General features: G+C 47.5%; 1 protein-coding gene across 3 annotated transcripts in view; it reads left to right on the top strand.

Annotated features, from left to right (window-relative positions):
- LOC144093930 (uncharacterized) overlaps positions 1-21,106 on the top strand; it is a 41,889-nt gene extending 20,783 nt beyond the window's left edge. For all 3 annotated transcript variants that reach the window (XM_077627692.1, XM_077627690.1, XM_077627691.1), the window contains 4 exons: positions 877-1,212; positions 4,575-4,991; positions 9,139-9,591; positions 17,287-21,106. In XM_077627692.1, the coding sequence (XP_077483818.1) occupies positions 877-1,212; positions 4,575-4,991; positions 9,139-9,591; positions 17,287-17,574 (1,494 nt within the window). In that variant the 3' untranslated portion in view covers positions 17,575-21,106. The remainder of the gene's footprint in view (positions 1-876; positions 1,213-4,574; positions 4,992-9,138; positions 9,592-17,286) is intronic.
- The last annotated feature ends 515 nt before the right edge of the window (positions 21,107-21,621 follow it).

Raw genomic sequence — 21,621 nt, 5'->3', positions numbered from 1 at the left:
TCTTGCAGCTGGCTCTTCTGTCTGCCTTACACTGTTGAGTTTAAGCAGCTACTGTGGAGCGTCGGTGCACAGTGTCCGTGTGCATTTGCCGTTCGCTCAGTAACAAATTTGTTCCATAGTAACAAATTTGTTCCATACAAAATTGACATATCATTGTTTTAAGTCTCGCAACAGTGCAGATAAGTGAGTGATTGATTGATGTCGAAACTTCTTAGCTTTCACATAACTTAGGTCTGCAGAAGCCAGCAATATATAACAACAGTCGCAGGTGTGAAACAGCTGATATAGTACATTTTGGCAATTATGTCAGCTATGGAGGCAGAAATTGATGAATATGGGGAGAATTTAAGGCTTGAGCTAAGGGAAATGTCAAGGAATTTTTTCTAATGCAGTTGGTTTCTCTACCTGCTTTTGTCATACATTTAGGAATGATTTTGTTGTTCATAAGGCACCTTGAAGGTTCCAGAACATTTCTGGTAATTGACAGGAAGGTGTTTCAGGGCTCCTTTAAGGCAGTTAAAATGATAGTTACTCAGCTGTTCATTTTGCTTTTATGTTCCTGTGTGTCCATGAATGTGATGTAGCTCAGTCGTTCTGTTCTTAAATTAAGAAAGCTAACTCACAAATGACCCTTACTTAACATTATGCAACAGAGACGTTGATGTTAGTAGGGTTGCAAGCTAGTAAGTTCTTGAAGGGTAGCATTTTACTTGATTATTATGTTTAAGGCTTTTATTACTTTTTTTGCAAATAGGTTCTGAGAACACTAGTTAGTGCTTTGAAGAAGGCCATCTGGGGAAAGACAAAAGAATAAAGTTAATTTTGAGCAGCATCTCTCCCTGACTCGTGCCTCCCCCGGGCGACTGGCTCTTACAGGAGGGTGAAAATGAAGAACCTGCTCAGCAGGCAAACGGTGACTCGGCACCAAAAGAAAAAGAAGCTGCAGGAGCTGCAAGCAATGACAAGAGTTCAGCCGCCGTTGCACATGCCATCAAGGCAGTCAAGGCCGAACAGCGGATGCAGCAGCTGAAGCGCCGGAAGAGGGCGTCGGCTGTTGTTGGCACAGGCGCCAAGGAGCTGGATTGCCCTGTCTGTGGCAAGGGATTCACCAAGAAGTACTACCTTCAGCGCCACCTACAGATGACCGCCTGCTCTGGTGGTCCGCCACCTGCGCACCCCTGCGAGGTGTGCGGAAAGGTGTACTCCCGCAAGGTGAGTGGCGGGAATGCACTTCTCTCGCAGCTCTTTCTTTTGTCCATTGATGCACTCGCTGATGCGGTTGTTTGCCCGTTCGTTCCCTATTGGACCATTTTATTAGAACCCAGCATAATGGCTCAGTGACTGATGTTTGGCTGCTGAGCCCATGGTTATGCTATCGAATCCCAGCCAGTGTGGCTTCCATTTCTGTGCAAGTGAAATGTGAAAATGCACATGTGCTGTGTTGTGTTAGTGCACGTTAAAGAACTCGTGGCTTATAAATTCAGTCCATCATGGATTGGTTCCTTGTAGCAAGACCCGATTGGTCGAAACAGCAGAGGTGATAGGGTGGCTCGGCTGCGGCTCAAAGCGCCAAAGAAAGTGAGCCGTGACGTCTCATAGATCGCGTAGTAGCAGAGCACAGGTCGTAGTTTTCGGTAAACGGAAGGCATCCTACTGAGATTTGAAGGATTGCAATAGTTTTGATTCGTTGCTAGCTGTCAGAATGTCTTGCATTGATTGTTTGTTAAAGGTGTGCTAAAGAGGATCTGAACTCGTCTTTTTACTGCAGGAACTCTATCTACACGTTCCGGGCATTCTTAGAAACTTCGGATTATGACCCTGTGGGGCCGATTGCCCTAATTAAACTGGATTAAACGTCCCGGCTCCCGCTTTTTTTTTTTTTTTTTTTTAATGAATGCGGTAGGTAGGCGGAGTCGACCAATAGGTGGAGTGCCTTTCAGCCAGTCCAGTGGCAGCTTCACTTTTGCTTTTATTTTGCTTTTTGGTTTCTGTGAATAAACAGTTTGTCACAGACAATATAACCGCAAATTAGGCCCGCGGAAATAAAAATGCTCGTGAACTCTTTGATTTACATATCACTCCGCCGATGGCAGAGCAACGAGACGCTGCGGGACTGGCCGACGTGTTGGTTGACTCCTCTTACCTACTGCTTTGAGTTAAAAGAAAATAGTGGGAGCCGGGATGTTTAATTCGGTTTAATTAGCATTGGTCGCACAGGACAATAATTCGAAGTTTCTAAGAATGCCCGGAACATGTAGATAGAGTTCCCGCGGTAAAAAGACGAGTTCAAATTCCTCTTTAGTGCACCTCTAAGTGTCTGGCAGCATGAATGCCATGCTTATCATGTGGATGCCCATTCATCAGCAGGGGCAATCCGTGCATCACTGCACTGACACATGTGATATGCAATAATGTAATAAGAGACCTTTACTAAAGGCTGTAAACGCCACAGTGCAGTGGCTCTGCACTGAGCTTGTGAGTTGCCTTTGGCGACCACCCTACAGTCTAGAATCTCTACAGGTTGAGATTCTTCACCAGTGGCGGTTTTCAGGCACCTGTGGCCATGTGTATGCTTTGTGCCATGGTGAACCTCTGAGAATTTCGTCTGCAAAGTCTACCCACATGCACATGGCATAAAAGAAGTATGAAAAGTTTTACTGATCATACCTTTTACTTATTTACTCCAGAAGAAAAAAAATTCCTCGCAGCGATGTCTTGCAGTTCCTGCTATGCCTGCATAAAATGTATGCAGAACGTCTGAACAGATGTCCAATCGTAGCAGAAACTTGTGTTAAGCAATGTTGAAGGCAGCAAGGATAGGTCTTTTGTTTTGTGCCTGGAGGTGGTCACTGTTACTTGTTGCTTCACTGCAGCATTGTGTGTCCGTCATTTGTGTAGTGAGTGAGGTTCACAGCAGACTTTCCTCTTCATTCTTCTTTTGCCTCATAGTAAATGTTGTTTTGTCTCATAGTAAATGTGAAAAACAATGTGCTATGCGAAAAAGCCTGTCATTTACCATAGGCGAGCTGCCTCAGTGGCTCAGTGGTTATGGCGCTCGGCTGCTGACCCGAAAGACGCGGGTTCGATCCCGGCCGCGGCGGTCGAATTTCGATGGAAGCGAAATTCTAGAGGCCCGTGTACTGTGCGATGTTGGTGCACTTTAAAAAACACCAGGTGGTCGAAATTTCCGGAGCTCTTGACTACGGCGTTCCTCATAGTTAGTCCGAGTCGTTTTTTGATGTTAAACCATCATAAAACATAAACCATTTATCGTAGGTGATCGACTGCTGCAGTGGCCACCAGTTGTCACTGTAAGCATGTATGCAGTTGTGTAACATAATTTTTTCCTTTAATACATGTCTGGCCTTTATATGTAGAAAAAAAATTTTATGAAAATTATTTTTATTTGTTCAGGCCCACAGGGGCACGAGGCCACTTGGATTGCCTCTCTAGCCTTCATCACACAACTAGCAATTTGGCCAATGCCTTTTTTGGTCATGCTCTGTTTATCATGAGATCACAGAAGTGACACTGCATCTTGTGTGGTGCCACTTGCAAAGCCTTGACTGCTGCAAGCACTCGCAGTTACAGCCGCACTAACGTCCGCACCGAGCGTTTCGGCCTGTTGTTGCGTTGCCGCGGGGGAGCGGCCCTTCCCGGGACAGAAGTTGGGTTATGGGATCAGATAGTGGAAATTATAATCCGGAGCCTCCCTCAAGGTCCATGTGTTGCTTCGGGACATAAAAACTTTGCATGCCATGCCATTTTATTGTGAGTGCTAAACCGGGAGAAGGTCTCATAGTTGCAGAACTGTCTTGGGAAAGTGCCAAGCATGCAGGTTTTACGTATTCTTACTGCCTAGGTTTCTTTTCACTGAGAAAACTGTACGGAACAAAAAGAAAGTGCAAACATGGAAGTGGCGCACTGTAACTATGCAAAACAATTTTCAGTTCAGAAAATGCATGCTCGGTGCAAACTTATAAAAGGCGCTAGTTCAATATTTCTAAGAATGGTGCATGGAAACATTTTAAGTTTAGCAAAGTTCAATTGTTCAGTTGTTTGCATAATGAAATCCAATTCATTGTTGTGCATCAGCTATTATGAGCGTGGTAAAAGGATGTTCAACCCCATCTTTAAATGTTTGTACGACGCTAGAAGAACGGTCTGAGACCCATGTAAAGAAACTGGTGTGGCTAATGTGATAAGAAGCGTGGTGTCACCAGCATGAGCTTACTTTGCCTGGGAGGACATGTAAAGGTGTTGAGCGAACTGTAGCCAGGCAGAGGCAAATGAATTTCAAACAGTTTGAAGATAAATGCTGGCCTTGGGGATTTGCCAGCATTTCTTTGCTGAATGCTACACATCTGCTGTGCAGCATCGTGTGCACATCTGCGAGTCTACAATAGGCAAGTATAAAGCTTTTGCACCATCATGCCAGTGAATGCAGGGAAACTTCCTTCATGGCAGATAGCACAAATAACACGGATGAGCAGACATCTCTGCTGGCAACTGCTAAAAAAATGTGCGTAGCCATGATTTGACGTCGTACTGACTGGCATCCCCTCATTCTTCAGGACAACCTTCGGGAGCACTTGCGGGCTCACGCGGGGGAGGTGACGCGACGCAAGAAGTACAAGTGCGAGCACTGCGGCAAGACATTCCACGGCATCTCGCTGCTCAAGATCCACATCAGAGTGCACACAGGCGAGCGGCCTTTTGCCTGCGACTTCTGCAGCAAGGGTTTCCCCTCGGTGACAGCGCTGAACAAACACCGGCGCATCCACACGGGCGAGAAGCCTTATGCGTGCGCTGAATGCGGCATGCGCTTCTCCCTCAAGGGCACACTCAACCGGCACACACGCATCCACACGGGCATCCGGCCACACAAGTGCCCTTACTGCGGCAAGGAGTTCATTCAGGGAGGCGGGCTCAAGGCGCACCTCTTCCACCACACGGGCATGAACGGCTTCAAGTGCTCTGTCTGCGACAAGGTGAGCAGCTGTTGCCAGTACGCAGATTTTGGCTGACCGAGTCTGTCATTGTCTTTGCTATAGAGGAATCTTGTTAATGCAAGCTCGCATGATTCAAACTGTGGATTTATACTCAAACTGATGTTTTGGCCCCATCAACAGTGTATTAAAAAGGCTGTCCTTGGTTCAAACTTCACATTTCACACTTCAAACTTAACTCTTCAGAGCTCGAATTATAGTATGGTGCGCATGAACGGCTTCAAGTGCTCTGACAAGGTGAGCAGCTGTTGCCGGTACGCGGATTTTGGCTGACCGGGTCTGTCATTGTCCTTGCTATACAGGAATCTTGTTAATGCAAGCTCGCATGATTCAAACTGTGGGTTTATACTCAAACTGATGCTTTGGCCCCATCAGCAGTGTATTAAAAAGGCTCTCCTTGGCTCAAACTTCACGTTTCACTCTTCAAACTTAACTCTTCAGAGCTCAAATTATAGAATGGTACGCAGAACTGCAACACTCAGCCACAAAACAAGTGCAGGTCCTCCTGACAGTGCAAATCCAGTCAGTTGACGCAGTAGCATTCAAGAGCCACCACCCTTTCAGGTGATCGTCATGCAAACACTAGATGCATTGTTTTGTATTTTGTTTTATGCCTGCGTTTTTCCACATTTCAAATTGCATAGAGGATGCTTTAAAACTGCTTTTTCTAGCTCAGGCCCTTTAAAGGGATACTGAATAAAAAAATCTGGAAAACATAGTGACATCACCACATTTGCATTCTTAAGGTGCAATTACCCTAGTATACAATCATATTTCCCGTTATGTTTAAGCGGATGGCTGTATTTATGACGTTTTTGCGAGTTGCCGCCGGGCCGCACTCAGCGTATGAGCCGGTAACCATGTCACGCCTGCCCTAAAAAGCACCATATTAGAAGATGGGTGGAAGTGCTTAGTTGAGGTTTCTCCTCTTTCTGCGCATGCGCAGAAAGAGAAGTGCACGTGGCGACAAGTGCGCGTGGCGAGATCATTGGAGATTGAGACTCCGATGAGTGACCACCTAATCGAGCGCGCACGCTAAAGGCATATGCTTGTGATCCATACCTGTCATCTAGCGACAACTTCAGTGATCCACTGCATTCTTCCTAAGTGGTGCTGAGGGAGCTGGGACCATCATTGTGGTGTTTATGCTGAACCTTGCATTAACATGTGGTGACATCGCGAGGTCAAACAGTGCTTTAGGAGCGGTATCATGCGTGGTTTCTGCGTCTCGGAAAAAGTGTCGCAAGCTCACTCCTGGTACTATCCCTGCAGAAATTGCTTTTTGGTTCAGCGTGGCTGCAAACAATGGGGATTTTCGATTAATTCTGATAGAATCAGCCAAGTACCCCACAGAAACATATTGCAAATCAAAAACTATTTCCAGATACTTCCTGTGTACAAAATTTTTATATGAAAAAGCCAGCAGTCAACCTGAGAGAATTTGAGTCCCTCTGTGCGACGCATCAGCCTCTATTGTAAGGCAACTCCACAGGGGAAAGTTTTCATGTAGGTTTGGCAAGTCGTCTCTAGTCTAGCGTGGCTTTTGTGTATGAGCAAGGCGCTTGTTGAAGAAGGCCGAACACTCACGAAGACGACTAGCGTCACCCCATCTTTTGATCACACACCGGTGTTCCGTTGTTTCCATTTGAAGTACGTGAAAAAAGTGAAACAAAAATTGGAGGACACCTAAGCTCAGCGCTAAGGGTATGACGCGATAGCATAATGGGTTACTTTCATACCCCTCCTGGAGCAGTGGGGCAGTGGTTAAGCGATGCACCACTGCCCTGCGATGGCAGGTGCTCCCAGCAGTGGCCCTTCTGTGGCCCAGGTTGCTCTTCCCGAGCGACCAATCATTAATTAAACTGCCACGATGGGCAGTTTGCTCACTACCCGGTGGGCAGGTTGTGTTGACACTGCAAAAGTCGCATTACTTAGATGGCCCACCTGCCTTCTAGGTTGCTCTCTGGGCACCACCTGCCACAGTCATGCTTGTGATTTTTCACTCACAATGCTGACACCAGATTTTCTTGACAATGGTGCTTTTAACGCTGTTGCGTTCAAACTCTTTAGGGTGGCTCAGTGGTTAGGGCACTCAGCTACTGAGCCGGAGTTCCCAGGCTCGTACCAGGGTGCGGACAGGTTTCGATGGAGGCGAAACACAAAAGGCGCCTGTGTGCTGTGCGATGACAGTGCAGGCTAAAGATCCCCAGGTGGTCGAATCTATTGCAAAGCCCTCCACAACAGCACCTCTTTCTTCCTTTCTTCAGTCCCTCCTTTATCCCTTCCCTTACAGCTAGGAGTGCCATTCATTTGTTGGCTGCGATTTGAGACAGATACTGCACCATTTCCTTTCCCCAAAAACAGGTCATTTTTCGATCCCAGCCATGGCGGTCACATTTTGATGGAGGCGGAATGCTAGAGGCCCCTGTACTCTTATGATGTCAGTGCGCGTTAAGGATTTTGGGATCCTTGCACTACAGCATCCCTCATAGCCTGAGTCGCTTTCGGACGTTAAACCCCATAAAACCAAAACCAAAAAGCTCCAAGCATGAGGCACTGCCCTTTCAGTGACATGCCAAGGCTCTGCAGCAATGCCAGCCTAGTCTCATAATGGCTGTCCACAGGGTGGTCATAGAAAAACGGGTGCACGAGAACACTCCCGTTGAATTCCACGGCTCTGCTGCACAAATCCATATTCTGTGCAGCACTTCATCCTTCGGGAAAAAGTGGCACTGCGTGCGTGTCTCACCCGACAATACTACTGTATTTGGACACTCTTGCGTGCAGCACATACCCGGCATTCTGTGGCATTGCACCAGCTGCTTCACATATGTACAAAACCAAAATATGCAGGCTGAGAATGTTGTAACGTGGATGCGAGGAAGCCAAATGAAGTGTATTGTGTAGCAGAGCAGAAGCATAGCAAACGCCTTCTTTTGAGCAATCCATGAGGGTGATGGTTTGCAATGGGCAGGGATGACGTCATATTCCGTATTGACGGTGCTTTCACAGGCAGCCGCTAGGTGCAGCGGTTGGAGAAATATTCAAGAAAATAATTACAGCTATCATTTAGGCCATAAATCTCGGCTGCAAATTTTTTCTTCACTGTTGTGTCAATGTCTATGTTGTTTATATACAGGTCCTATGTCCTATGTTAAACTGTTCAGACAATAAGAAGTCAGCTGGACCATCTGAGGCATAGCTTAGTGGATAAGATTCTTGGCTTTCACCTGGCCAGCTGGAGTTTGATTCCCAATGGCATAATGTATGTTATCTTTTGCTGTTATTTTCGTGCTCACACTTCTACGCCAAAGTTGTGTGCATATTGTCTACAGTAGGTAATTTACTCTCATCCCAACTCGAACTGCTGACAAGAAACAGTCAGGAGTTTCAAGCTTTTATGACGCAATAAGTAGCTAAGGACCCAGTTATTATGGTGGACCCTTAGTTGTTCAGATACAAGATATATATAATTAGATATATTGTCATGACCACCGCTAGTTCTTGTTTTTAAGGCAAAGAACATCAATTATGCTTTGATGTCGAAGGGGACTAAAGCAAACTAGTCTCTGATCATGTAGGCCAGGTGCAGCCCTATTTCTGACCTAAGCACATCTGAATGCAACGTTGCACTAGCTTGCAGATATTGTGCTACCTATCGAGTAGCCCCTTTCTATAGCAGGGATGTCTGTATATGTCGCAAGGAGCTCCACAGTAAACCAGTCATCTATGTAGTTATTGAGAAATACATTTTTTTATGCTGTAAGGTTTGGTCATTATTTATATTTTGTAGAAGCATTCTAGGAATTATTGTCAATATTGAATCACTCAGATAATTTGAGGTCAGAATTTTATGCTTGTACTGCAAAAAAATTAATAAAACTTAATTGGCACAACTGTGAGCTGGGAACCAGATAATGAATGTTAAAAATGAAAATGTGCAACCAGTTGAAGTGCATGCAAGATGCATTTTTTTTTTTTAAGGAATATTTTTCTTGGCTTTTATGCTTCCCTAAACTGGGGTATGTTATTAAGGCCCTGTGAAAATGACACTTGCCTCGATATCTGTGGATCTGTGCCTGATGATATGCTTGCTATGCCTCTTCCACTATTGCATGCACCTGCACAGGTGTTCAACCGCAAGGCTCGCCTTGACCTACACATGAAGTACTTGCATCTGAAGGAGAAGCCACACGTGTGCGAGGACTGTGGCAAGGGCTTCACGCGCCGCGAGGACCTGACGCGCCACTCAGTGCTGCACACGGGCGAGAAGCCCTTCCAGTGCCCAACGTGCCACAAGCGCTTCGCCATCAAGCCCTCACTTAAGATCCACATGGTGACACACACCAAGGAAGAACCACGTTCGTGCCACGAGTGTGGCCGCGCCTTCATTCGCAAGGACTGCCTCATGCGCCACATGCGCAAGCGCCACCGTGACCTGCTCGACCGCATCCTGCTTGATGAGGAGGATGACCGCTTTGCCCCGACCCCCGTTGCCACCCCAGGTGGCACTGCAAACACGGAGGGAGGGGCCAAGGCCGGCGCCCCTGCTGGCACCGTGGCCCGGATCCTGTCTGAACAGGTAATAGGTTTGTTTGCACTCAGTGTTGTTAGTTATGCTAAAAATAGATTTACAGTCAAGCCCACATAAAACGGCCCTACTTAAGACGTACTTTCGCATATAACGAACGAGACTTGTGCGACCGTCAAAATATACATTGTTTCAATGACACAAAATCACACGTATAATGATCATCATTAAGCCCTGCTGATCGGTTACAGCAAATGGACGGCATAAACCCGGCGCCGCGATGCGAGATAACCTGCCTCCAACCCCTTTGTGCGCCCGGCACGCGGTATTTTTTCCCAAGCCTCATCGCAGGCGAACTGCCCGCCCCGTTTCGTGCCGCTCCTTTCCCCGCCGACGCGCCTTTCAAGATCGCCCTCCCGCCCCTCCACGCAACTCCGCTCCCTTCTCCTCACTCTCTTCCAAATCCGCGCGTGGCCTCCGCGATTGGATTAGATTGGATTGGATTTTGGGGCTTATACCTTTATAACGGGTGGACCTTACTCCAAAGTCCTAACCAACTTTGAGACACTAGAGTGGAGTCTGTCCGGCCGTGTTGTCACCACCACCTATCATTTGAGCCTATTCCAATTTTCAAGGCGGCGTGTTGTTGTTTCAACCGCCCTGGCCTTGGATATGGCTTCTTGCTCGTCCACCTCACTGTCGGTCGCTCTGCCCTCTGTCGGCTGACCTGAGTCGAAACCGAGCGCTTGCAGAAGGGTACATCCACTCGATTGTCAGGGGTGCAGTGATCGACATAATAGAACAACATGTTCAATCGTGTCCTCTTCCTGCCCACATATTGTGCACGTGATGTCCGCATTGACCTGGCTGGCAATCCAGGCTTGCCACTTCTTTGTGCGCAGCACCCCCGCCCGAGCCTCATAGGGAGTTGTCATAGAAGCGTTCCTGCACAATCTCTCACTTGAGCGCAATGTACAGACCGAGCGCTCGCTTGGCCTTTGCGCTGGTCTTCCAAAGCTCTGTCTCCGTCTCCACCACATGCTGCCGCACCTTCCCTTTTCTCCAGCAGGTGCATTCGGTGTCCGTGATCGTAGGCAGTGGCACACCATATTTGCTCCCCAACACTCGCACTCTCTCCTTCCAGCGGGTACATATACCGGAGTACAGCAGACAATGCTGTACTTTATGGGCCTAGCGTTTTTCCCCAAGAGTCCACGAGTGCATCTCGAAGGTCAGCTTCGCCGATGCCTCCCGTGCCTCGAAGGAGGGCCACCCACGTCTCCCTGCACAGCCTCGTTCAAGGACGTACGGTGGGCACCCAAAGCCCGCTGTCCCACCTCTCTTTGTCGCCGCTCCAGACATTCACGGGTCCCCGACAATACACACAGCACAGCGTTCGCATAGGTCAGTCCCGGCACCATCACCGCCTTCCAAATGGTGCACAGTACTTCCAACCTGTTGAACGCCCATAGCGCCTTGGCTCTCGGGACACATTGGTCTCGTAGCACCTTCGCACGGAGGCTGTTTTCATAGACTTCTAGGTATGCCAGCTGTGTCGTGACCTCTGTCCCGAGGTACCTGTAACTATACGCCCACGGTAGTTCACGTCCCTGTAGCAGCAGTTTCGGCTCCACATCCGTCGGGGCACGGGACCAGCACAACACTGCTCTCTTCCGTGCGCTGAATTGCAGACCAACTGGTCTGCATGCGCAGTGCAAACATCCAGCAGCTTCTGGGGGTCTGGCTCCGAGCCCGCCACAAGCACAATGTCGTCGGCGTACAACAGGCCTGGGAGGACCTGTCGCACCACCCACCCATCGTCCATGTATGTTAGGTCGAACCCTACGCCGCACCGCTCCAGTTCGCCTTCCAGGTCGCTCAGCAGCAGCAATAACAGCAGTGGGGAGACTGGGCATCCTTGACGAAGACCCCACTGCACCTCGATCGGACGTGACCGGAGGCCCTGCCACTCGACAACTACTTTCGTGTCCGTGTAGAACACGCGAAGCCGAGCGACTACCTCTTTGGGCAGTCCCTTGAGACGTAGCCGATTCCACAGGACTTCATGGTCTACGCAGTCATAGGCCTTCACATCCTGGAAGGCCGCCCACAACTCTCTGCCCTGACTTGTCGTGAGCTCTATGCACTGGGTCAGGGTGAACAGGTTGTCCTCCAACCGCCGTCCCTGGCGAAAACCCATCTGCAACTCGCCCAGCACCTTTTCCCGCTCCGCCCATGCTTGTATCCGTCTGCGCAGGACTTGAGCAAACAGCCTGTACGGAACCGGATTCACAGTGATAGGTCTATAGGCTGCATAGCTGCTGTGGTCGCCGGAACCTTTGTTTAAGAACAGCATTCTTGCAAGCTTCAGCCAGCAGGAATTTCCCCCGACTCCAGAATGGTACTGAGGGTCTCTTTCAATGCCTGTCGCTGTACTGGGCCTAACTTCTTGAGAAGTGATGCTGGGACATCATCCGTGCCGGGTGCAGGATTAGTCGAAAGTCACCCGATAACCTTCTTCAGCTCCTGATCCCCGACTTGTCCCAACCAATCTCGTACGCCTGGCCTCGGTCCAATTTCCGGATCCGGCTCCTCTTCCGGTATTCCACTGCTGCTGCTGAACTTTGCTCTGACCTGCGCTGCCACCAGCTCCATGCTGCCTTCGGATGAGAGCAGTTGAAGTGATTGGGGGTCACGCAACTGTTGTTTCGGTGTTGTGCGGCCGTACAACTTTCTCGCATACCGCCAGAACGTACGAGGTGCATTCCACCCGTTTTTCCTTAGCTCCTCCAAAAACTTCCTGTCCGATGTGCGGATCTTCTGCTGTATCAGGCTAGCTGCTTTCCCCTTCTTCTCTTTATAATTCTCCCTTAGGTGTAGGATTGCTTGCTCGAGATGGTTTGTCCTCAGCGCCAGTTGATGTCTTCAGCACGCCTCCTTCCTTTCTCTGATTGCCCTCCGAGCTTCACCGTCCCACCAAACACTTGGGAGTGTGCCTGCCACGTCTGTTATTCCTACGCCATTTGTTACGAAGCATCATCTGCACTCGTTCCACCAAAACTTCGTAGTCTTCCGCTGGTGTAGTTTCTAAGTCCTCTGCTAGCTGCTCGTTGTCTTGGTCAGGCAGGAAAAGCCCTCTATCCTCAACAGGCCTTAGTGTCCGGACGTTTTGACCAAATTCCAGCTGGATTCTCTTGTGGTCGCTTCCACAGCTAAAAGTCCCTCCTCGTCGATGCACAGATTATGAATGTTCACGTGGGAAGCAGACAAATGCCGTTGATGCACGAACAGCAATGTTCACGTGATAAACTGTCAATTTAGACGCCGTCGAAGTCATCCAAGGCACTTTACACAGTGACACGTGGGGGAACATAGTGACGCACACAGAGAGAACATGTCAAGCCTTATACATGTGATAAAGGGCAAAATAAAAACAGCACAAAATATCAGGCACAAATTTTAAACATGTCTGTACCTTGAAGATGAATATGTACACACTGAACAACCCATAGCCGGAGAACGAAGGAAAAATAATGTACAAACACTACCAGGATACATTTGCACAGGTAACAATTGCAAACACCTGATAGCAGCACTGTACGTTGAGCATCACCCTTCGGCAGCTTACAAATGACTCCTGCAAACAGCACCCACGTCCTCCGAGACTGAGTAACCCCTTTCTGATTGCAACGAAAGATGACACCTGCCCGGTCTCCTGGGGTGCACGCTCCTCGTATCGCCTAAGCACATTGATGTGGAAGAGAGTGTGGCACAAGTCGATCCAATTATCCACATCGTTCTTTTTGCCACCAACCACGAATGGACTTATCCACTGCATTAGCAGTTTATTGTGGCCGTTCGGCAAAAGAATGAGGCCACGATATCCAACCCTTAACTGCCGCTTCTTGTTGTTCCTGTCATAGTATCTCTTCTGAGACTGTTGGGCACGCAACAGATTTTGATGTGCCGCTCTCACAGTTTGCTCGAGACGTTCTCTTATATCGAGGACTTAACCATATGTCGTCTTCGTGTCTTCTCTCAGCTCTTCCCTTGTCCAGAGCTCTCTCAGGACTGCAAGCGGTCCTCGCACATGTCGTCCAAATATCGACTCAAACGGAGAAAACCCCAGACTCGCCTGTGGCACCTCTCTGTATGTGTACAGAAGCGGATCAATATAATGATCCCATGTTTTGGGCTGCTCCTGCCTGAGCTTCCGCAGCATCTGCTTGAGTGTGCCGTTAAATTTCTCCACCATCCCATTGCACATTCGATGGTAAGGGGTCGTGCCGAGATGTTTCACCACCAAGAGATCATTGAGCTCTCTATTCATTTCGGAAGTGAAACAGGAGCCCTGGTCACAAAGGACCTCTCTCGGAAAACCTATTCGTGAAAACATCTCCACCAAACCTTCTGCCACGGTTGCTGAATCTATCTTTGGCAGAGCAATGGCGGCGGGATACCGCGTGGCAAAATCGACAAGAGTGAGAATATATCTATTCCCTTTCACCGACGTGGGCAACAGCAGACCGACAATATCGACAGTGACCCGATCAAATAGAGTATCGATAAGAGGCATGCGTCCCAACGGAGCTTTCCCTACTTTGCCTTTCGGGCACATCCTTTGACAGGAGTCGCACAACCTGATATATGTACCTCTTAATTTCCTCCTGCACACCCGGCCAGTAGAATTCTTCCAGAACTCGATCTGTAGTCTTCTTAATGCCCTGATGCCCCGCCAATGGGCTATCATGGGCAAGCCTTATCACCTGTGATCGGCAAGACTTGGGAAGTACTACCTATCGAACCTCTCTAGCAGAGGCGAGATGATAGAGGCGGTACAGCAAACCCTTTTCAACAGAATACGAGTGCAAAGTGCCGTGCTTCCCTACTTTCATTTTCCCTACTTTCACCCAACACGCCTTCAATGACTTATCCGTCTCTTTGCTCTGTTTCTAGCATTTCCTTGGTGAACCTCATGGGACCAACGCTTAAAGCAGTCCTTTCCCTCCTTCGTCCGGAAACTTCCTTTCCAGCTGACACCACTTTTGGGCCCTCGCCCTCACCATTTTCACTGGCAACCTCGCCATTGACTATGTCAGGACATAATTTAGCAATGCCCTCAGATTTCTTCCAATTAATATCTGGATTTGACGGCTCACGGGCCTCTGGTATATTTCCAATCATGACATCGTACAATGGTGTCTCCATGCACTTTACCAGGGCCATGCCAGTGAAATAAGGGGAAGTGATATAGACTTCTGCCTCAGGAACTTCCAGACTACTGCCATCAATAAGGAACACCGTATTGCTCCCCGTGCCCCGTAAAGCACATACGGGTAGGCCTCGGAGCTCTCCCTCTAGGACAGGCATGTGTTGTGCGTCTGCAGGCTTTTCCCAGACAAGTCCGACTACCACCTTATCATCAACTGATTCAAGCCTATCCGCTGTTGTGGAAACCGTTTCAGGCGCAACACACTGGCTGAACACAACAGGACAATTGCTTCTGGTTTTCATGCTTCCTTGAGCAGGAACTAACATCATGCCCTGTTTTTCGGCAATAAACGCAATAAAGCTGTTTTGGCTTAGAGCGACAGTCAGCGGCCTGATGTCCAGGTCGGTTACAAATGAGGCACCTTCCTGACTGTCTATTTGATGGAACATCCTTTTCTCTCAGGATGCCCAACTCGAACGATTCTTTGAACGAAGACAAGTTTCTTTGCCGTTGAGCCTCTAGAAAGTTGTCTGCTGCCTCAGCCATTTTGTCCACCGTCTTGCGCTCTCTTTCTAGAAGGAAAACCGCCAGACGACTATGATAGTTTCTCATGAGCTATTCGGCCACCACCAAGTCACGTAAATCATCGTACGTTGTCGCTGCTCCCGACATCTCGACCCATCGATCGAAAAGGCTGAGCAAACTGCAGCATATTGCTTGCCTGTTACTTTATCAAGCGGCTTACTTTCACGGAACCTTTCGCGATAACCTTCTGCCGTAAACCGAAAATGTTGGAGCAAGGCTAGTTTTGCCTTATCATACTTTATTGAGTCTGCTGGGGACAGTCGACCAAACGCATGGAGAGCTTCACCAGTCAGACATACTGAGTGCTGTGTAGCCCATTCTTCCTTGGGCCAGCTGTGCCCTTCCGCGATGCGCTCAAAACGTTTGAGGTATGCATCCAAGTCATCCCTGCGATCGTCGAAAGGCGGGATCAGTTTGTGTGGGCTAACCGGGTTCTTGGGTTCTTGAGGGCCCCGGCGCGGTTTCTCGATTACCCCCACCTGCTTCTGCTAGTCTTAATTGGAGCTGCAATCTACGCTCTTCAGCTTCGGCTAGCGATTTGGCATGCTCGCGTTCAGCTTGTGCTTTGCGCTCTTCAGCCTCTGCTTGCACCTTGGTGTGCTCGCGTTCCATCTCCTGCTCAGCAGCGACCCACGAACGGAGCTCGGGTGTCTTCCAACCCCATGCGTTCGCCCAACTCGACCAAATCCTTTAGTGTTGCCATCGTTTCTTTATACGGACCCACAAAAGAAGAGGAAAAAAACCACTGCTTTGTCCTGTCGTGGACTCCAATTCTCGCGAATTGGTAGCGTGTCCCAGGCTTTCCGAAGGGGAACGCTAATGCAAGCAGGTTTGAATAAGAGAACAAAGAGATCAAACAAAACAAAACGAAGCCGTATTTATAATTTAAGGGAAAGGGGGCCAATAAGAAACACACATGCCAACAAGAAAAACACACACTCAACAAGCGTACAACACTACACAATAAAAGGAATGAGTTCACCAGGTACTGGGCGTCCCATGTGAAGCGGGGATGCCTTGCAGACAGGGCGAACGCGGGTCGATGTAGTGGGACGCGTCGCTGGCAATGTGTCGCCTTACGGCAGCAGGGACCCTCAGTCCATCGGCTGCCACCTTCACGCTTGCAAGGAACGAAGTCAGTAGGCTTGCATCGGTGGCCCTAGGGAGGTCACGGCAGCATGGGCCCAACATCCGACGGCTGCCACCTCCACGCTTGAATGACCCCATCTCCGCTGCGCTGTCTTCCTTAACACCTCGGTTTTCTCACACGTCAGCTCTCCGCTCCTCACGCTCGCCACGCTCTGTCACCGTTGCCTCGTGCACACGCGCCACGCTGGGCTGGCGCGCGCAGCGCTCTGCTGTCCGACGCACCACTGTTGACGCACCACGTTCGAAAATTCACAATGATTTGGTGTGCACCTCACACCCTAACAATGGCAATGACCAGAGTCATTGTAAGGGTGAAAAAAAGATCAAATTTTCATACTCTGCAGTCTTGCTGGCATCTGTTTTGGTAAGAAAAATCACTTTTGGACACCACAGGGAGCAAAATGCTGGTCATGAGTATGTACAGTCTGTTACAAAAGTTTACAGTCCACTGTGCCATTCAAATTCGTCTGATGCCATGGTGGACTGAAAACTTTTGTAACAGATGGTACATGTTCCTTTGAGGTGCATTGTGTTTCCTCAATGTAGTCCAGATTATTGAGTCTGAAAATCCGAAGGCCACTGTATTGATGGCTGGCTGTATTGTAAGAGCATAAAGGAAAGGTGGTGTTTCAGAAAGCATGGATTTAATTGCTTGGTAAACCCAAAAAGCAACCCAAGGAACCCTAGGGTTCTGTGGAACTCTGTTTTAGAACCGCCGGTGTGCTAAAGATGTCTAGCTGTTACTTGATTGCATGTACAAGAAATAAAGGGTTATTGCTTACTGCCCTCTTTTTCCTTAGGCTCTCTGCGAGAGCATCCGCGAGCTGCTGGGCTTACTTGTGGATGAACCGACGCTGAAGGGATTTGGGTACCCGGACAAGCCTGTGGATGAGCTGCTGGAAGCTGTCATTCGCCGCTGTGGCCACAGCCCAGCCAGCCCGGACGATTACAACTACATGGACCGTCTGCGTGAGAACTCCAAGCTGCTCTTCACAGTGGTCATTGATGACAATGCCGTGAAGACCCTGCTCAACAACCAGACTGTGGACGAGGTCATCCTGCACGTGCTTCGTCTGGCAAAGTCCTAGTTTCTCAGTAGTGTGGCCTGTCACCTCTTCTGCCTCTGTTAGCCGTTCACGTCTTGTGAGGGTGCATGACAGCAAGTAGTGCACTGTGTGGGTGTTTTGCTTGGAGCAAGGCGCTCGCTTGCTTCGTCATGCTTTAGGTGCGGCACATTCATGGGCTGTCCAAGAAAAGGGACCATAAGGCAGTAGCCAGAGGTTTACAACAACAAGAAATGTTTGCAAAAGGTTTACGACAACAAGTCCCCTGCATTTGTACAGTTTGAGATCATGATGGCAGTTTTGTAATGCTGTGGCGTTTTGAGAGTTGCACATTGTGCTGCGGAAATTCTTTAGTCACTGGAAGCTGTTGCTGACGTGTTGAGACTTGTGCGGCCGTAACTGGAAATAGCCTGTCTTAATACTGTTTACTCAAGTTGGATGATGTTTGTCTTATTGCATTGGTACAGCTGTAGTAGATGTTGGTTTCAAGCTTCATTTGAAAGAAAGAAAAAAAAAAGAGAGCACTGTTTAGAAACCAAGGTTTGCTCCAGCATGAACAGTTTCCCTCTCCAAACCGCGCTCCATGAATGTTCTAGCTGCTGACCTGTGCACTTAGCTCGACAGAATGCCTTTAAGGTCTCATGGGTCATTACATAGAGGTTGGTCTGCTAGAAATAAGCTGGTCATATTAGCTAGTATGCCACTTAGCGCATTTGTCTTCATGCACCCTCATCGGACTTTCTTCGTGTTTTCTTATTGACGCTTATGTATCCTTCCGTCTTCACTTGTATTCATTTTCTCATTGCACAATGCTCCTGCTCAGGAAAATTTGAGCAATACAGACAGCTAGAGACATCGTTAAGCTCAGGATTATCTTCTCAGCTTTAATGCAGGGAAAGGGGTTGAATTGAACTGAACCGTGAACATTGTAGTTGGTCCCAGGCAGCAGGGGATGCATTTGAAGGAAGGCCAACAACACGTTGCTCATCCAGATGACGAGCAGACAGCCCAAATTGTGAGATAATGCTGCAGTCTGTCTCTCTTTTACTGCCTTCAGTATTGCTGGCCCCCTAGAACTGCTAAACTGTGGGTGTGAAAGGGCTACCACAAAAGCTGCCATTGGTCTGTGTTATCATTCACGGTGTTTGAGAACCATCCAAACCATGCAAAGAGATGTCTTGCTGGGCGGTCTTTCGTGCAGCAACATTTGAATTAATATCATGTGCAAGCGTCGGCTCATTTCACAGAAGTGGCCTCATACTGCGGCCTTCTTTTTTGACTCGTTGGCGCAGCTTGATGCAGAGTAATGCTATGTGCCAGCCGAGTGCAACTGAAAAGTCTTCCAGGTTTTCATGTAATCGTAGACCTGTCCGGGCTGGTAGAAACACGATGCCCAAATGCGAGAGTGCCTAAGTGGTTTGTTTTTGATGTGTCAGTAAACATGCTCTGCAGCAATTGCTTTTAGCTTACAAGCATAGCTTTTCAGGAATTGACAACTGTGAAATATGTTCTTTACTGCAGCTTTATAAAAGAATTAAGAAAAGTGCTTTAAATTGTGTTTCTTGTTTATGCCAGGGGCACTAAAAAATCTTTTTCTTTTTTCAATTAGGTTTGAAGACTGCTTGTGTGTCACTCACTGCCAACTCATAGCAGAGAATTGAGTCTTTTATTTATAAAAGCCACTTGCAAGACTAAAAATTTGCTTAAGCATATCTCGAGTATGTGCCCATATGATGTCATCTGCCTTTTATTGAATGTGTACTGTTTTCAGTCTTAAGTTTTTTGCGCAAGAAAAAACAGCTGGTATGTTATAACATTAGATCTAGCTGCAGTAATAGAAGCTTAGAAACTCGGTAACGTAAATTATGGAGGAACAAGAAGTGTGTATGCATGCTTTTGTTCATGCAACCAGAAGTGATTGCAATTGTTCAGAATGACACGAGAACAATGTACCTTGTATTGCGAATGCCTTACGCACTTATATATGCAGTACCAGAGAGGCTGTCAATCAGCTACAGCCTTATTCACTGGTCTGATTTTTTTAGTGCATATGTAGACAAGAAAGTGGAAATGACGCCTTATTACCTGAGCAATAGCTCAGGTCTGTTCCCGATGTTTGTGCTGCTAAATGATAGTTATGATTTTCACTAATTGTTGCATGGTTTTGCTAAAGTAAAAGCAGAGAATCTGCTACACCTTTCTCTGTTGCCCTTTGGCATACAAGTGAAGGGAAAAAAGGTGCTCGTTATGACATACATGACGGAAGCGAACAGCCACCGAAACAAAGGAGCATAGGGAGTGTTTTTGTTAATTTGTAGTTTTTCATTAATGGGAGGTTGTGGGTTCAGATCCCACATTCAGCATATAGTAGTTTTTTCTTCTGCTTTTATTAATCTCCCGTTTAATGAAAAACTACAAGTTAACAAAAAAAACATCCCCTATGCTGCTTGATTTCGGTGGCTGTTGCCCTTATGTAAGATATGGTAAGTGCTTTCGAAGGAAAGAAAAACTGCTTCTGAACCCTAACCATGGTCACCTGTGGGTATTGCTTGATGTGCACTGGGCGTTCTTTTTGTTTTTGCCATATGTCATGCAAAGAAAAAAAATTGTTGTTGCCACGCAGTTGAACCATTCAATCAGGTTCACCTTGTTGAGATTTTTCAATGACACTCGCTAGTGTATTCAAGTGGTGCCCCACCGTCACACTATCGTCACTGTGCCTAGCCTGACAAAGTGTATTGAGCAAAAGCATTATGAAGTCAGGCTCTGTTTTGTTTGCTTGCAGTTTTCAAGCATGTCTCAAGTGGCTGAGAGCACTTGGTGGGCTCGGTATTTTTACGCCTAGGCTGTCCATTGCCAGCGAGTTATACATTCCGCCGTCATCGTCCCTGCAGTGTCTTTCCCTTGGTTTTAAACTGCAGCTGTTGTAACCATCAGCCAAATGCTGTCATCCTATTGCCAGTGCTCTAAGGATCTTGAAACAAGTGCCTTGCAGATAGTTTTACGATATGTTGTCTTTTTGTGATTTCTCTTTTGGCCAAAAGTGGCAGCAGAGCTCTTGGGGAAATGAGCAGTTTGTTTTTGAGCTACGTTTTTATTCTTTGATGCTGCAGTTACCTTCTTGTGAAGTCTGAGCATTACAAGTAGACCAGGATTGTTTTTTTTGTGTGTATGGACAGTCTGTCATTATGTAAATATGGGAAATGGGGTGTCATCAAGAAGCTTGCATGTACCTTACAAGACAAGCTAGATTTCGTGTGTTTATTTTAGAGTGTACTTCCTGAGCAATAATACTTGCACAAGCTCTTAACCTCTCAGCAAGGTGTTTAGTCTTGTCACAGTGTGTGCTACTCGAATTGTCCTCATCTTTCTTCTTTTTTCTCAAAATCAAAGCTTTTCTGCCTTTCATGTATGCGAGCATTTTCACTTTTTGTCAGACATCAGTCATTCTTTGCTGTATGAAGAATATATTTGAAGAGCAAATTTCATTCATTTTACTGTACCTGTTCTGTCGTTGCTCCTTTGTCTGAATGATTCATAAAAGGGTGCAAATTTAGTTGTCCTATGTTGCTTCCCACTCTTTTGTGTGTGTTTTTTGCTTGTTGTAAACTGCTAAAGTCTGATACAACTTAAGAATGAAGCAGCAGATGTGCCACAAAGACAGGCCATCCAGCCAATGGTATTGGTAGATTTTCATGATACAGCAGTTAATCAGATTAAGCCAAGAGAAGGTAAGCTTAACAGGGAGCAGCAGAAAGTTCCTTGAGCAGATGAGGTTAAGAAGTTTGCAGGGATAGGGTGGGCGCAGCTGGCACAGGACAAAATTAATTGGAGAGACATGGGAGAGGCTTTTTGCCCTAATGTGAGGGTAGTCAAGCTGATGATGATGATGAATCCCCTTTTATCTGCCACTCCCTGTGATGTCATGCTTGCAGGTACCATGGTATTCACCGTGATATGAGACTCTGTGGACACCATTGGCTCCTTTTAAAGGCATTTGCCGTTTCATTCTCCAGTTGTATCTGACTATAGTACCATTATGTTCATGATGTCATGACATATCACCCAGTT

This window comes from Amblyomma americanum, chromosome 6, assembly GCF_052857255.1.
Source record: "Amblyomma americanum isolate KBUSLIRL-KWMA chromosome 6, ASM5285725v1, whole genome shotgun sequence".
Taxonomy (NCBI): domain Eukaryota; kingdom Metazoa; phylum Arthropoda; class Arachnida; order Ixodida; family Ixodidae; genus Amblyomma; species Amblyomma americanum.
This window is presented reverse-complemented; position numbering and strand designations above follow the sequence as displayed.